Genomic DNA, 15,219 nt, shown 5'->3' on the forward strand with positions numbered 1-15,219 from the left:
ATATAGCCATGCTACTACCTTAATAATTAACCAGATCCTAATAACAGACTTGGCAGCATGGCTACATATTTACTTAATCATGAGAATAATCATGAGATAGAAATAATGAACCTTGGCAGCATGACTACACATTTACTTAATCATGAGATAAAATAAATAACTTTGCACTTTCTGATTAATAGGCAAACAACAATGAGCTGTGAAGGGGAAAATAGGAAAAATCTGAGCTACACAACAATTGTGAAATATTTGTTTGAACTGCTCACAGACTAACGGAATTTAGATTGTTTCTTTCTAATTGAATAAAGCTGAAAATGGATTTGAATAAAGATGGCATATAAAACTGACCTGATGGTTATTTTCGAACAAGGATGTGGACCTTTGCAAATTGAATAAAAAATCCTTTGCTGTTTATCCAAGTGTACCACGATGTTTGAGCCCTGAAAAAGTAAAAATACTATTGGCACTAAAAGATTTTGATTCTGAAGATAGTAAGAAAAATGGGGAATCGAAAACGCTGACGTATCACCTTAACACTCGAGAAAAGTGCCAGACCTTTGAAAAGTTCATACTACTTGGAACACAATTTTGATCTCATTTTTCATAAAGTGTCAAACCTCAATTTGATTCTGAAATGAGTTACGAGTTATTATTATCATTAACATTAGACCAGATTAGACTGATGCATCGCGTGGCCGGTTGCAGACGACCAGCCCTAATCAACAAAAACAAAAGCTTTAATTGCCAAATTGTATTAATTATAAATATTTTATGTTGTTATTAAATATATTTTTCATTGTTTAACCCTCTATCTACAGCTGTGCAGTAATGTGTGATAATTTAAACAGTGCTTTGCATATTGTATATGTCATCAAAAAAGGACTGGATTAGTGGATTGTTCCGAGTTCCACGGCAGATGGAACTACAGAGGAATTTCTCGATACTAATGTGCTGTTTTAAAATAGTTAATTAAATCATTGAAAGCACCCTATTGTTTAATGAAGTATAAGCAATATGATTTATGAAATTTGAATTAAAAAATTTGAAAAGTTTTGAATTTCCAGAACTAGATGGCGCTGATTTATGACTTGTAAATCTGACAAACGATGGCGCTTCCGACGGTTTGTTTTGGTTGAAAAGCTTCACTTTTCAAATTGAGAAGAATTTACTAACCCGAGTTCATAGATCAATCTAGGTAAATTTGTACATAATTTATCGGCCATATCGTTAACTAATTAATATGTTGGACGATCTTATCAATCGTAACGTGTTAAAGGTTGGTAGGTGAAAAGAAATAAGAACATTTCAACGTGCCTTCGACTATCGCGAGAAAGAATGCTTACTGAGAAATGTTAATCAATAATTCTATAAAATGACAACGCATTATGGATTACACTAACCACATGCCACCAGTCAATTACAGCTGCTTTTATTTAAACTGTACGTGTACCAGTGAGCTTTTGATGACAAGAATGCTGAATAAACATTTGTGTTCTATCTAGCCAATGTTATTCAGGCCTACAGCCCTACACCTACGCGGCTACGCTGACCAGTCAACACTGGCTGTGCTCTTGTTTGAATAATAATGGCAGAATGTCAGAATGACCCTATGGTGGGGAAATTTTCGTTTTGCGAACATTTCATTAAGACATCCCTACTGCGATGGCGCGCTTTATGAGCTAACCTACTAACGGCACAACACAATATGAGAATAACAATCACGCTTTTGATATTTTTGTTTCCATATTCTTTGACTATTCGAAATTTGAAATGCTACTGTAGCAATACTTAACATCACACTTGTACGTTCTGTTTGCGTCCTTACGAATACTGGAAGCAATGAAGCGTGTCAAGGTTAGTTCAAATCAGCTCGGCATTACACACATTTTAAGCGATTGGAGTAAAACGATCACGACCCAATCAATTTTGAGTTTAATGCGAATCCAACTAAAGAACATCAACAAAAAATAATTTAAAAGGGCTCAACCGGGATTTGAACCCGGGACCTCTCGCACCCAAAGCGAGAATCATACCCCTAGACCATTGAGCCGATGGAATTAGTACAACAAAAAGGGAAGTAAAAGAGATCAAGAATTTGATAAAACAACTTGAAATTAAAACAGAATTGAGGGCTCGACCGGGAATTGAACCCGGGACCTCTCGCACCCGAAGCGAGAATCATACCCCTAGACCATCGAGCCTTACAATAAGAAAACAGATAGATTTTCTGATCAAAACAGAAAGAATTCTAGCTTAGCAATTAAACAGGTAGAAACTAAAAGGTACTCGAACCTTAAACGGGTAATCTGTCCTCGATGGCCCTGGAGGTAATCCCAACGAGACACGAGACCATCAATCAAATTTTTATAGAGATCAAATGTCAGTCTTACTTTAGCAAAATACACTGACATGTCACACAAAACAGGTGGAGGATAGAAATGCATCAGGTTGCTGAAAAGTGGACAACTATAACGTCTGTTTACAATTTCGAAAACAGTTAGAGTTCGTGATTTTAAATGGTAGAATAATATATGGAAATAAATTGTAGCACCAGTAAGATAGCGTAAGGTTGATCGTGGGGTGATCAATCAATCAAATCAGCTGCCCTGGCTAAACATGGCTAACTTATGTCATAGTGAATTGAGAAGCAAATAAAAATTTTACTGGGCTCGACCGGGATTTGAACCCGGGACCTCTCGCACCCTAAGCGAGAATCATACCCCTAGACCATCGAGCCGATGTCATCCATCGATCAAAAACACATTAGGTCCTAATGATAGAAAAAAGAAAAACAATGACATCTGGGATCAACTAAGGTCACTTGCAGCTTCTCATAAGAACAGTTAGATTGAAACGAGCTCTACGCAAATAAATACAGTAAGTACTACTAGCAAAGTTGACCCAGTTTGAAACACGAAACTGACCCAGTTAAGTGCGTTTCATGAAAATCAAAGAATGACAGCATATTTTCGATAAGATTCAATTTCATTAAAAAAAACGGCAAGCAATCAAAAATTAAAGTCTACTTCTGACCTTCTGTTCTCTGTACTTCCCACTATTTACAGATGAGCTGACTGGCTACTTTCGCTTTAAAATCAAAATGAGGCCAACGTTCCTCTTTCCATGCTACTAGCTATAAATGACCAAACAAAGAGAAACTTTGCTATATGGCGCAACAACAATTCCATAAGCTTGGGTTCAAACGATATTTCAGTTTAACTTGCCTTACACAAGATAGAAGAATGAAACGAAAATTCCCTACATTTTACGTGTAGAGGGTAAAGATGGTCTCGACTAATTCAAGATTAACGATTTTTAACAAGGAAAAGGCAAAAAAAGATAGCAAAACATTAACCAGTAGATTTTCTTACCTTGTTGGAATCAGATGCGAGGACCGGAGACACACGCTGGGTAACCAGAATGCACAAATCGGAATCATCCAATTTAGCTATTCGGGCTGATAAAAAATCTTGCGGCAATGTTTCACCAAATAATCCACGGCATCTTCAAACAGTTTCGGGATCGAGTGTAACTGAGAATATATTAGCTTGCTAGTAGCACTACAGAATGTCTTCCGCACGATTAACGCAAGGAAATCCATTTACCCGCACAGGGTTCGAGGCTTGCATTTTATTATCGACGATTTCAATGTCGTTGACGGCCACCATCCTCTTTTGCGACTCCAAGAATTCAGAAGAAGACGTGACAGAGAACACTGCCAGCAGATAGAACTGCAACGTTGTCCACCAATAGGATGTCGCACATTGAACTTGAACGTCACTTAGTTGTTGAGACAGAAACACTTTGGCTAGTCGGTTGGAGATGTTCACAATATCCGTCGATAATGTAATGGACCTTAGCGGACGCATGACCACCCCATACACAAAATGTTTCGTCCAAAGTACACTTGTAATCGATATGGTGAGGAGGGCATGAATCAACTCCAGTTTCCAGCACATTCGAATGCACTTTTTGACGCTTTGGTTCTTGAATCTTGGAGTTCACTTTGTTTCGATTCACCACAGAAATAAAAAAAATAACTGCTTCTGTACCGTAATTGAGTTTGTAACTAATGTTGAATCACGACTGCGAAACAGAAAGCTCCCTTTCTTCTTTACAGAGTCATTTAAATTTCAGTATACGGAAAAATCCATTGCAGAGTTTCCCATCACTGTAACAGATGAAGCAATGACCAATCCACCTAACCTGACCTAAATATAAAAGAAATTGAATGAGTAGTAAATACTAAATGCTGCCATTATTTTAAATATCTATGGGTTATCTTCGTTAAAGAAATTAGGGAAGTAATCTTACCAATTTAAGAAAAGGATATCCGATCATCCGATGGCCGTGATGTTACGGGCTTGCGGCTTGCCATTTGTGAAGTGCTTCATTGATTTAAATAGCAGAAATGTGCCTGTAAAAAGATGACTGACATTACAACCCCTAAACATTGAATGAGGTAATAATAAGAGCAAAAAACATTTCCTGGGCTCGACCGGGATTTGAACCCGGGACCTCTCGCACCCTAAGCGAGAATCATACCCCTAGACCATCGAGCCGATGAAGTCGATGATTAAAATTCAAATATTAACCGTGTGAAAATGGTTTCAAATTGAATTATTAGCACAATAGCACAAAGACGTAAAATAATAATTACGGAGACTTAACACATGCATTAGATAAATTACAACGCGTGAAAAATTTTGAAGCAGTTACGAACAACATTTCCATTATTTAGAACGTCATCTGTAGATTTAGATTGCAAAAAATAATTATGAAAACATGAGAAACATCACGTAAAATATTATTAAAATTTTTTCTAAATTAATTTCTCTTCTTGCCTACCCAGTTCTGACTAACCCAACGACTTTCGCTTTCAAACAGAATGAAAGCTTTCTTTTGTGCGCGCTATTTCTAGTTGACCTAAATTTCTTCGGTAGTAGGTTAAACAAGACTGTTACAGGAAGGCTTCGCATGGACTTCTAGCTGCACGTTAAAAATATGCTGTTAACTGTGAAATTAACTGATTAAAAAGAAAAGGCTGGATTTGCTGACGCTTAACAGACCAAATCTACGTTACATTAAGTACTGATAACTATTGCGATCACTAAAAAATTCTTAAAAAATTCTTACGTCATTTCTAATTAACGAGCAGTTAAATTACGAAATTCTTATGGTCTAGATCCATAATGATAAGGTTTTACGATTTTGGTCCTACTGATGATTACTAAATATAATGTTTAATTTAAAAAAAAACTAAATCTAAATGGGCAGCAAGGTAGGGGATACAGCAACCCCCGTACTGAAAATCGGCCGTTCGAAAGCTAATTGGTGAAGTTATTATAAATGATCAGGATAAAAATACGTGAAATGAATCAGAAGACTGACAAAAATGAATGCAACTTATTCTTAAGAAATGGGGGGAGTTGTTCAAGTAAGAATGAACTCTACCTTTTTCTGATTTTCAGCCCGAAAGATTCGAACAATTCAGCACCTAACTCTCTCTCACCTACCATAATCTACAATTGAGTAAAAAAACGTTCAAGTTAATAGTTAAGACTATTATTAAAGGTAAACAGTTAATTTAATTTTTACTTCTGGCGGAAGAGTTCGCATTGCTGGCAGCTTATTACTCACGGTTGCCACACTCTGCTTTGGAAAAGGCAGCAAATCTGCAAAGATACGAAGATCATTTTAAAATGTTGCGTCACAAGCATGTTTACATCACAATTTAGTATTCAGGATCTAAGCCGCAATGATGATCCATAAGATCGGACTGGGACAAGGCGGCACATCTGACCAATTTGCCGATATTAAAAATTGTTACGTAAACTAAACATCAACAGATTGCTTGCATAGAAATAGCGTTAACTAGAAATGGCATATTACCACAAGTCACAAAGTTAAAACAGAGAACAATTTATCCAGCATGTATGAAATTTTTTTTTTTTCACCTATTAGGGTTATAGTCATTTTGAAACAGGTCCATTGACACAGCCTTGGAAATTCTTTACCCACTTCTTGGCAGTCTTCTTCTCAAGGAGAAAGGAATCATGGAACTAGCAGTCATAAAAATCTAACAAGATCAATTGGTATAGGCCATAATACTGATATAAAATAATCCAATAATAATGTAGCTGAGGAGTGTGTGAAAGGATTAAGATTTGTTGAAAGATTGCTGTTGCCGTTTCCACCTTGCTCTACTCATCTGCAAATACAATTTGTTATTATATTAGTTGTAAGCTGTTTGTAAGATATGAAACAAAATAAAAGAACAGCAAAAATAACTATGCTATGAATGTTAAAATTGTGAATGAGGCAGGTCAGGCAGTCGGCCATGTAAATGGAAGCATGATGGAAGTATTAGATCAAATTGAAGTAATACCTACATATTCATTCCAGACTTGCAATATGGACATTTTGCATAAACTAACGTGACGACCGTGAAGCTTTAGAAGTCCTTTCAAAATTCAGATCATGCCAACGAGGTGGATTACTTGTTGTTACCACATCCATATTAATTACTTATCTAAATGCACATCCTGTCCCCAATATACTGCAACATCCAACTGGGATCATGATTTTATTGACCGGAAATAAGTTGGGCCATTTTTTAGTTCGTAGTTAATTTAATAATAAAAATAATTTTACCCGACAAAAAACGTGGAAGGTGGAAGCAGAATGTAAATTCAAAAAACAAAAACGTTTCCTCCATCATTCAACCATGACATCTAGCGTCGAACGGTCGAAGAACGTTTCATCGCAAATAATGACATCTAGCAGTCAAGGAACGTGCGAAATGTCGGCGGGTTATTTGAATATTTGATTTGCGTGGGAAATACTCTCCAAGTGTCATACAAAACAAAAAATATCATCACAGATTCTATCTTAAATTGCATGATTCATTAAGCTTTTTTCCAATTCACGCACACGTTAGTTAACTGCTAGATAATAATTTGCGTAAGAAATTAAAATTATGATATCCAACTACTCCATTATATCGCACCGAGTTCCACTTGAATGGGAACTAATGTTCTATTTTATTTGAGCAAGACATTTTCATCACAAGAAATTTGTTTTTTAAATAATTAGCCAACATGGAAAATTTGGAATACGACAAATTTTAGTTTTCGCAACATTTAATCTACTAAAAGCAATTGAAAGTGAATAATGACTAAGACGACCAAAACGAACTAGAAGATAAATTTCCCTTTTTCAATGCATCCATGGGTTCGGATGCTGAGAGGACATGACGATCCGCTGTGTGGCCAAGGCGATGCGCTGTGTGGCCATCACGCACAAATCAGGATAGTTCTTTGTAAAATCCAGCCATTCCGGCTGGAAGCAGAGCTCGCAGTAATTGTCCACTAAAATCTCCATGGCACCTTCAAACACCTTGGCAACCGAATGGAAATGAGACCAGACCAGCATCTTGATGACGTTTTCGGTTTCCAGCTGCTCCAGCAAGTCGTCGGCGCACACTTCCTTGAGGGTCTCGATTCCGTATTTGTCTGCAGCGACGAAAAGCAGCGTGACGTTCTCTTCTTCCAGTTCGGGTATGCTTCCGGTGTACATGTAAACGAGCAGCTGTTTGAAAACGTCGACTTCAATGTCGGTGATCATCACTTGCCGCGTGAGGGACTCCATGAAAGTTGACTGGAACATGGCGGCGAACACTGGGCTGCCGGCCGACAGAATCGCAACGTGAGCGCCCACAGATTGACCGCCAATGAAGTTGAACTGGACGTCACACAGGGTTTGATTTCGAAACATGTCGGCCAGTTTCCCCATGGTGCTGATCATTTTATTTTCGCTGCCCGTGATGGTTCCGAAATCCACCCACAGAGTGATGTCTTCCGGCGATCGGCTGAACCGCAATTTCTTGATCCACTTGTCAGTCTCTTCCGTTTTCCACAAGTGTATTTCGTCTTTGTAATTTTCCTCGATATGGATCCAAACGGCAACTGGAAGCCCGGATTTCGGCAACGAGATGTAACTGGCAGGACAGAATGTTGTTTCAGTCAACGGTTGCTGATGCTGTTGTGGACGAGTGGTTGAGTTGGTTACGGTCGTCTCACAGTCATTGGATTCTTTGCTGTTGTTGCTGCTTTCCTCGACAGTGATGGTAAAAAGATAAGGCTTGTCTCTCAATTTGTCCAGCACAATTTCGAGGTGGTAAGTGAAGATGTAGCCTCGTCCTGACTGAGTCCCATACAATTGGATCACCTCCTTGCACACACCTTCCTGGTGATCTCTGTTTTCAAAGTTCCAGTGAATTCGAAACAGACCATGCCTCACTTCCTTCATCGAGATAGGCATGTGGGTGATGCTGAATGTGCTGGACTCGGTCATGTTGCACCTAATGTTTGGGAAGGAAAACAATTCATGTAGGACATGTAGAATTTAACAATTAAGAGGTCACACAAAATGTGTAAAACTTCCCAATGATTGTCTTACATGAAGGAACGTTCCCAGGCGAATTGCTGAGAGCTCATCCCAGTGGTGTTGTCAAAAGATGCCGAAACCGAATGTTTGTGTTTAAAATGGCCAAGTGCCGTAAAAGATTGACTATGCAAAACCACCAAGACCCACGAATCAATGCAATAATAAAGCTCAGAGATAGTTCAAAAAAAGTTTTTACAGTCTAATAAATCACTCAAACTGCTATAAAGTGGGTGTATGTGTAGGTAGGACTGAATCAGTAAATCAGAAATTTAGAATGATGACGCCTTGTCGGTAAAGGATCACTGGATCAGCGCCATCTAAAAGCAGACGACATAAATGTGTCATGTGTGTTCCTTCTAGTTCTAGTTCACGTTGCCAAATAGTTCACTTTCAGCTCAATCCATCTTGATTTATTTGTTGGTTGGCTTGTTGGCTTCGTGAATTATTAGCTTTGACATTTTTAAATAGATTATTTGACCCTTAGGTTCTACCCAATGCACCTATGGGTAGCGTAAATGTCAATCCAAAGGAATAAAAGTTTAAAAATTCAGCGCTCTCTCCGCACAGTGATACACGTATACATAAGAGATCGAACTTGACCGGATCAAAGTTAAGTCCAATCTGAGCGGAATCGTATATATAACGTGTGGCAGAGTTCCTCCTCTGATCCCCACCCACAAAATATAAAAGTTGCGTTTGGGTAATAAAACATCATATCCTGCACGCACTATCGATTTATATATGCCTTTTCATTATTTATCTAGAAGTTATATATATTTTTCTAAAGAGATCGGGTACACTCATCGGCCTTGGAGTGGTTAGCTGGGAATATATATAGGCCCCCCCCCCCTGAACTATTGACCATTGTTCTGCGTGCAGTAGCCGGCCAAAACTTTTGTCTAAAACAAAAAAAAAATAAAAAAAATAAACCGGAATAATCGATCGATCGGATACTAAAGGGACCAAATGTTTTCAGCACGTACACAGCTCGTCTACTATTGTCCTTGACCATATTCACGCTAAAACTTGCCGACGGATACGGACTGGGCCTGCTCATAACGAATGGGCACCCATTGATTGCGACCGCTCCGAAAATTGAACGTTCGCATAAAATGGTGAATAACCCGCCGAGTGCGTTCGCACTTGCATCGCTAAGGACGATAGGCCGCCGATAGCGAAATGCTCGCCAAGAGTCTCGCCTAGAGAGTGTGACGTGATTCACGCGGACATCTAGCGCCCGTTTCGAGAGATTCAAACCCCAAAAAAAGGTGTTACTTTGACATCATTGCGTGAGCAGCTCCCGTTTCCCGTTGCCCGGCTTGAAATGGCTCAGATAATAAACGACTACCGTGCTCGTCTATATATTTTTCAAACGAGTAGGCAGAAAATTTTGATAGCCTTTCATCGTTTCATGGGTTGATGGAACCCACCCGAGAAATTTATGGACGCCGTTTGCTGGCGCGTCAAATAAACTCTCTTTCCCTTATTTCTTGTTATGTACCGGCGTCGTTTTCTTTTTTTATTGTTAGTGGCTACCCGTTTCTGAGCTTTTCATATTGAAGCGCGCCGTCGCGGTCGTTATTCAGCCGACCAACTAAATTCCCTTCTGTTATTTGATATCCCATTATTCATAATTTCATATTTTCCCGCGCTCTTTGAATGGCCATAAATCATGCGCTAAAAATTCGCTATGCGCCATAAAGTATATACAGACAGAGAGGTTGATTCAATTGACTTTAGTTTTATTGTTAACCGTCACAAATCTAACAGGTGTCAAAATATAATTTCCCCTCAAATGATTCAATTCAATAATAGGAAGAAGGATCGGCATCATCAAGGATCGGATCGGTGCTAACGGCGTTGGTCTCTTGATGGGGCTCGCTTAAATGGCCGCCGGCGCAATTAGCGTCGACGACCGAGCCGCTGCTGGAGTAGCGGTAGGATGACACTGTCGAGGTTAGCTGAGAAGAGTCGACATCGACGACGCTATCGACGCTGAGCCGCCCGTTGTCGCCGGCCCGGTTGTTGTCCGACGTGACTTGAGCCCGTTCCAACAGTGTGGCACTGCGGGCCGCCTGGTAGAGGAACCGGCTGACGCGCAGATAAGTGACTGATGTCAGGGCCCGGACCGTGTAATCCGAGACGAACATCTGATGATGAGCTCCTGCTCCCGACGGCGGAGATGACGACTGGGCGGCGCCAGCAGGAGGAGCCCCGGCCCCGATAACTGCGCTAGCAGCAGGCTCGGAAATGGAAAAAGCTCGACCCGAAAGCTGGAGGGTTCCATTACTTGGCCAGCACTTGACGGACGCTTTAGTCGACTCACCTGTCAGCCGCACATTTTTTTATTTAATAATAATGTATATAATATCAACCAGCTCCTCCCTGCACCGATTAAATCAAAAGTCTTTTCTATTATATGCTCACCCAATTCGTCGCCTAGGGCAAAGACTCCGCCGGCCGTCAGGGCGACCGATCCGAAATGGCTGAACGGCCCACTTTCGAAAACGAGGCTCTCCTTGCCGACCGTCACTTCCACTCGCCCTTCCAGGATCAATACGAAATAGTCGGCAGCTTTTCCCTTTTTGATGAGGTCCGGAATGGAACGGGTGGAGGAAATAAAAAGAGGAAACGGAAGGAAAAAAAGAAAAATGGATTATTCAGATGGAAAAGGGAAAAGTTAGAAAAAGAAGTTGTTGCGTTGAAATATGCATCGGAATATTACTTGCTGATAGATGAGGGTGGCATCCGCTGCTGCCGGCGAGTCCGGATCGGAATTGCTTAAAGATTTCCGGCTCTTATCGACGCGGATGAATTGGACGACGGGACCCTGTTGGACCAGACGGCGCAGGACGTTCTCCGAGATCCAGTTGGCGTGGAACGGGTCGACGGACGAGCTGAGGAACTGGAAGGCGCTCAACGCCAACTGGGCCGAGATCTTGTGACTGGCCGGCACCCGGTACTGGACGGCGAAACTGCTGAAATCCTGCAGCAATCTGCTCTTCTCACGGCGTCGTTTACTCCGGTTGTCAACTTGAATTCAATTCAACTAATTACGTTAGAAAAACTATTCACACATCAATCAGCTGTTCCCAGGCACTTACTCCACACGTCCGTTTCGTCGACAATTTCAGCTGGAAAAATTTCAATCAGAAAAAAAGTTACAAAAAATGAATTGAATTTGAATTTTCAAATTTGGCGCCATCACCTTGAATGAGTTCCTCGATGACGTCCTCGAGAGTGACGAGTCCGACGGTTTCGTGAAACGGGTCGCCATCGCCGTTGCTGTTGACCCGCTGGACGAAGGCCATGTGACCCTTGTGGCCTTCCTTGAAATCCTTGAAAACGACGTCGAGCGTCGTGTCGTCAAAGACAAAGTTGCACTGGCGCTGGTAGAACTTGCAGAGCGTTTTCAACGGGACGGCGTCCTCGGGATCGACCAACGCCAACTCTTTGATGAAGAGCAGCCCGACGATATTGTTCCTGGCCCCGTCGTAGATTGGCACTCGAGAGAACCCTTTGAATCAAACAAATAAACAAACAAGAACATCTCAATCAATCCCAAAACAAACGGACTATCTCCAATCAAAGAGCGATTAAATGACGCAGCAGCAATTGACCTTGTTTGAGCACCTGGGAAACGGTCTCAAAGTCGAGTACCGAGTCGTAGCTGAGCATGAAAATGTCCTCCAATCGGGTCATGATGTTGCCCACCGTTTTGCGGCGCATTTCCAAAGCCCCCGAGATGATATTGATCTCCTCTTTCTCCAAGTCGTGGTACTCGTTGGTTACCTACATACAGATACGCCCACAAGCGGGAGTAGTAGCAGATAAACGTGACTGGTAATCAAATGATGATGACCTCGATTCCGGACAGAGATGGCCGGAATAATAATAATTAAAATCAGACCTTGATTAATTCTTTCAGTCGCTCCCGGTTGTAGTAGGCTCCGATCTCCTCGCCCAGGATCAAGTTGAGGATCAACGAGATGGGATAGGAGAGGGGGAAAGTCAGGAGCATGAAGAACTTGGTGATCCAGACGGTGTGGGCGCCGATGGCCAGGCCGTGACGGGAGCAGATGGCCTGCGGGACGATTTCACCGAAGATGACGATGCCCATGGTGGATCCGACGATGGCGATAATGCCCGACGTCAAATCGTCCAGCAGGATCGTCAGCGAAGAGTTGACCAGGACGTTGCCCAGCAACAAGGTGCACAGGAGGTAATTGCCGTGATTGCGGACGGGAATGATGGCCCGGGCGAATCCCTTCTCCTTCTCCGATCCCGTGTTCTCGTAAATCTTCAAATCCGTCCGATCCAGCGCCATCAAACCTGAATTCAATTCAATTCAAATTTTGATTGAATTTAAATCAAATCAGAATGAATTATTCCTATACCGAGATTGAGGCCGGAAAAGAGGCCGGACAGTGAGAGGAGGAGGACGATGATGGCCAGCTGGAACCACAACGGCAACGTTTTCTCGTAGGTTCTCAATTTGACTCCGGGCTCTTTGCCCTGATGGATCCAGCGCATCCGCCCATCGGCCGACATTCCCATGGAGCAGACGTAAAAGGCCGGCAGCTCTTCTTCTCCTTCTGGCGTCTGGTCGTCGGTCACTGCCGCCGGGTAGGAATCGTCGTCGTTGATCTGATGACTGGGCAAACTCGGCAGACGGAAATGGACGAGGGCCGAGAAATTGGTCAGCGAATTTCTGGTGACGTTGACGATGGCCGTGAAGGGCAGGTCCTCGCAGTCGTCGCCTCTTTGACGGGCGACCGAGACGAAACGGAACTGGGAGGCGTCGCTCATGTCGTCGCCAAATAGCCGCACCGTCACCTGGACCCGACACATTTCACGAGTGGATATCAAATTTTTAAATTTTTCAAATGTTACCGCTTTTCCCGCTTGAATGTTTGGAGTGCCATCGGCGTCGTAGGAAACGCCTTTGCTGTCCGCATCCTCGACGCGGAGGCCGACGATAAAGGCCGATCGCAGGAGGGCGTCGGATTCATCCGGATAATAATGGCCATGATTATTAACATCCGGCGGAGCTGTCACAAACACGACCGGAGGAGGAGGCTTCGGCGTCGTCGACCCACCGCTGAGGCTGACAACTTTGTAAACGAAATTTCGGTCGTCGGACGTCGGCTGCTGATGTGCTCCTGCCGACGCCGCCGACGCCACTTGATGAGTTTGTTCAGCCGCCAGAAGGACGGACGACGACGTGTTGACGGAGCGGCCGGATCGATTCCTACGACGCAATAGTACATACCGCGAAAAGAAATAAAAAAATTTGAAAATAATCATTTCGCTATTATTTTTAAAAAAAGAAAGAAATAAAAGAGAAATAGAGTTGAAATTTGACGGTGAGAAAATGGCAACCTGATGGTGGTGAGGTCGGCCAGCGAGCTGTCGGTGCCCAGCGGGAAATGGAGTAGCAAAAAGAGAAGGACGGTGAGAATGGTTGCAGCCGCGTCCATGTCCGTGGACGATGTGTGCAGTCCATGATGGATAATAGTGTTCCTTTATAATAGTCAAATGGACGGCCGTGATCGCCGTGAAATAAATAAATCAAAACGGCCGACAACAACAGCAGCGGCGGCGGCATCATTTTTAATTATTCCTGATTGATATTCCCACGTGAACTTTGTGTCTATATATCTATCCATCTCGATCCTGTTGCTGGGGTTTGCTTGATCCATATTCGAGTGGCGGCCGCCCAATTGTCCGGTCTACTTTTTATCGTTCGTGCTCATCCTTACACACATCGACAATTGAATTGAATTGGATGGGGAGCCTCCCTTGACTGGCAATTACGTACTATAGTAGCTGGCTGGGTGGTGCAACCAGTACTTCATTGCGTGAGGGATCGTGATCGTGAAAAAATTAAAATAAAAAAATTTACCAATCCGGCAAACAATCAAATTACACCATATGCTGCTGCCGGAAATTGGAATTCAATTCACCTTTTCTGTTGGGTGTCTGATCTGCACCTGTTACCATATAATTAGTCAATAAAAGCTTTAATGAACTGAACTGAACCGAAAATGAATAAAAATATATGTTGTACATAGCTAGTAGTCAAGGCGAGGGTATTTGGTGCGCCATCAAAAAATAATATAAGCCCAGGTGTTTTGGTGGGAGAGTCCCCCCGCCGTCAAGAAATGTCCAGCCGAGCGTTTCTACTTGATTGCCTATAGGATTACACAGCAGTCTCTCAGAGTCTATATAGGCTATTTTATTTCTGAGCTATTCGATCGAGCGCTAAAAGCGGCCCGAGCAAGGCCGAGAGATAAGACAACAGAAAAGAGTCTTATTTACACACCAGACGACACGGAAAAGCAGTTTCCATCTTCGACTCGGTTGGTTGGGTGTGTGAGAGCCACACCTTATGCACTACTGCTGCTGCCGGAAGGATATATATGTATACGGGGGTATGGGCGATTCGCTCCATCGCGCGACAACGCGAACACACTCACGGTTATTAAAGAGAGAAAAGACTATACGTAACCGTGAAGTAATACGATTACTTTGGTATTATTTTTTTGGACTCCATTTAAGAGATAATTGAGCTTATGATTTCCAAATTTAGATGAATCTATACTATTTCGGATGAAAAAGTATTATATATGACATTTGTGCTGTGTGTCGAAAAGCTTGTCGTCCTCGACGAACGTTTAATCTTCGGCTGCTGGACCAGCCCAGCACAAAATCTCTAATCTTTTGGACAAAAATAAACAGGACCCAATGTCCTTTTTTTTCTTTCATTCT

At 42.1% G+C, this 15,219-nt stretch overlaps 2 protein-coding genes, 1 long non-coding RNA gene and 4 other non-coding genes across 8 annotated transcripts; all 7 read right to left on the reverse strand.

The window, feature by feature from the left end:
* Window positions 1-181: 181 nt before the first annotated feature.
* LOC124202375 lies at window positions 182-6,235 on the reverse strand. The gene is made up of 6 exons (XR_006878062.1): window positions 5,958-6,235; window positions 5,599-5,675; window positions 5,455-5,522; window positions 4,315-4,417; window positions 3,372-4,211; window positions 182-440 (listed from the first exon to the last, which is right to left on the reverse strand). It is a non-coding gene; the product is annotated as an uncharacterized LOC124202375 (long non-coding RNA).
* Window positions 1,979-2,050, reverse strand: Trnap-ugg. The gene has a single exon. It is a non-coding gene; the product is annotated as a tRNA-Pro (tRNA).
* Trnap-cgg lies at window positions 2,130-2,201 on the reverse strand. The gene has a single exon. It is a non-coding gene; the product is annotated as a tRNA-Pro (tRNA).
* Window positions 2,666-2,737, reverse strand: Trnap-agg. Its single transcript has one exon. It is a non-coding gene; the product is annotated as a tRNA-Pro (tRNA).
* Trnap-agg lies at window positions 4,491-4,562 on the reverse strand. Its single transcript has one exon. It is a non-coding gene; the product is annotated as a tRNA-Pro (tRNA).
* Window positions 6,236-6,998: 763 nt separating the features above from the next.
* On the reverse strand, window positions 6,999-8,825 carry LOC124202376. The gene is made up of 2 exons (XM_046598715.1): window positions 8,461-8,825; window positions 6,999-8,362 (listed from the first exon to the last, which is right to left on the reverse strand). Exons 1-2 carry the CDS (start codon window positions 8,496-8,498, stop codon window positions 7,219-7,221), a joined length of 1,182 nt encoding a protein of 393 aa, XP_046454671.1. The 5' UTR covers window positions 8,499-8,825; the 3' UTR covers window positions 6,999-7,218.
* Window positions 8,826-10,173: 1,348 nt separating this feature from the next.
* LOC124201870 (unextended protein-like) lies at window positions 10,174-13,982 on the reverse strand. Of its 2 annotated transcripts, XM_046598125.1 has the most exons (10): window positions 13,831-13,982; window positions 13,342-13,699; window positions 12,846-13,284; window positions 12,359-12,780; window positions 12,069-12,240; window positions 11,657-11,965; window positions 11,553-11,582; window positions 11,174-11,481; window positions 10,876-11,029; window positions 10,174-10,774 (listed from the first exon to the last, which is right to left on the reverse strand). In XM_046598125.1, exons 1-10 carry the CDS (start codon window positions 13,926-13,928, stop codon window positions 10,254-10,256), a joined length of 2,811 nt encoding a protein of 936 aa, XP_046454081.1. In that variant the 5' UTR covers window positions 13,929-13,982; the 3' UTR covers window positions 10,174-10,253. The 2 variants fall into 2 exon arrangements, with proteins under 2 accessions (XP_046454081.1, XP_046454080.1); XM_046598124.1 differs by having other exon boundaries at window positions 12,846-13,699.
* Between the last annotated feature and the right edge of the window lie 1,237 nt (window positions 13,983-15,219).

The sequence above is a fragment of the Daphnia pulex genome, chromosome 9, assembly GCF_021134715.1.
Source record: "Daphnia pulex isolate KAP4 chromosome 9, ASM2113471v1".
In the NCBI taxonomy this organism is placed as follows: domain Eukaryota; kingdom Metazoa; phylum Arthropoda; class Branchiopoda; order Diplostraca; family Daphniidae; genus Daphnia; species Daphnia pulex.

Excerpts from the sequence above, each read along its gene's own strand:
- LOC124201870 (XM_046598124.1), bottom strand. The coding sequence starts at position 13,928 with ATGGACGCGGCTGCAACCATTCTCACCGTCCTTCTCTTTTTGCTACTC. Across the intron at positions 12,241-12,358 it reads GACTGAAAGAATTAATCAAG|GTAACCAACGAGTACCACGA; the intron begins GTCTGATTTTAA and ends ATCTGTATGTAG. Across the intron at positions 11,030-11,173 it reads CCACCCTCATCTATCAGCAA|GGAAAAGCTGCCGACTATTT; the intron begins GTAATATTCCGA and ends CTCATCAAAAAG.
- LOC124202376 (XM_046598715.1), bottom strand. The coding sequence starts at position 8,498 with ATGAGCTCTCAGCAATTCGCCTGGGAACGTTCCTTCAT. Across the intron at positions 8,363-8,460 it reads GCCTGGGAACGTTCCTTCAT|GTGCAACATGACCGAGTCCA; the intron begins GTAAGACAATCA and ends CCCAAACATTAG.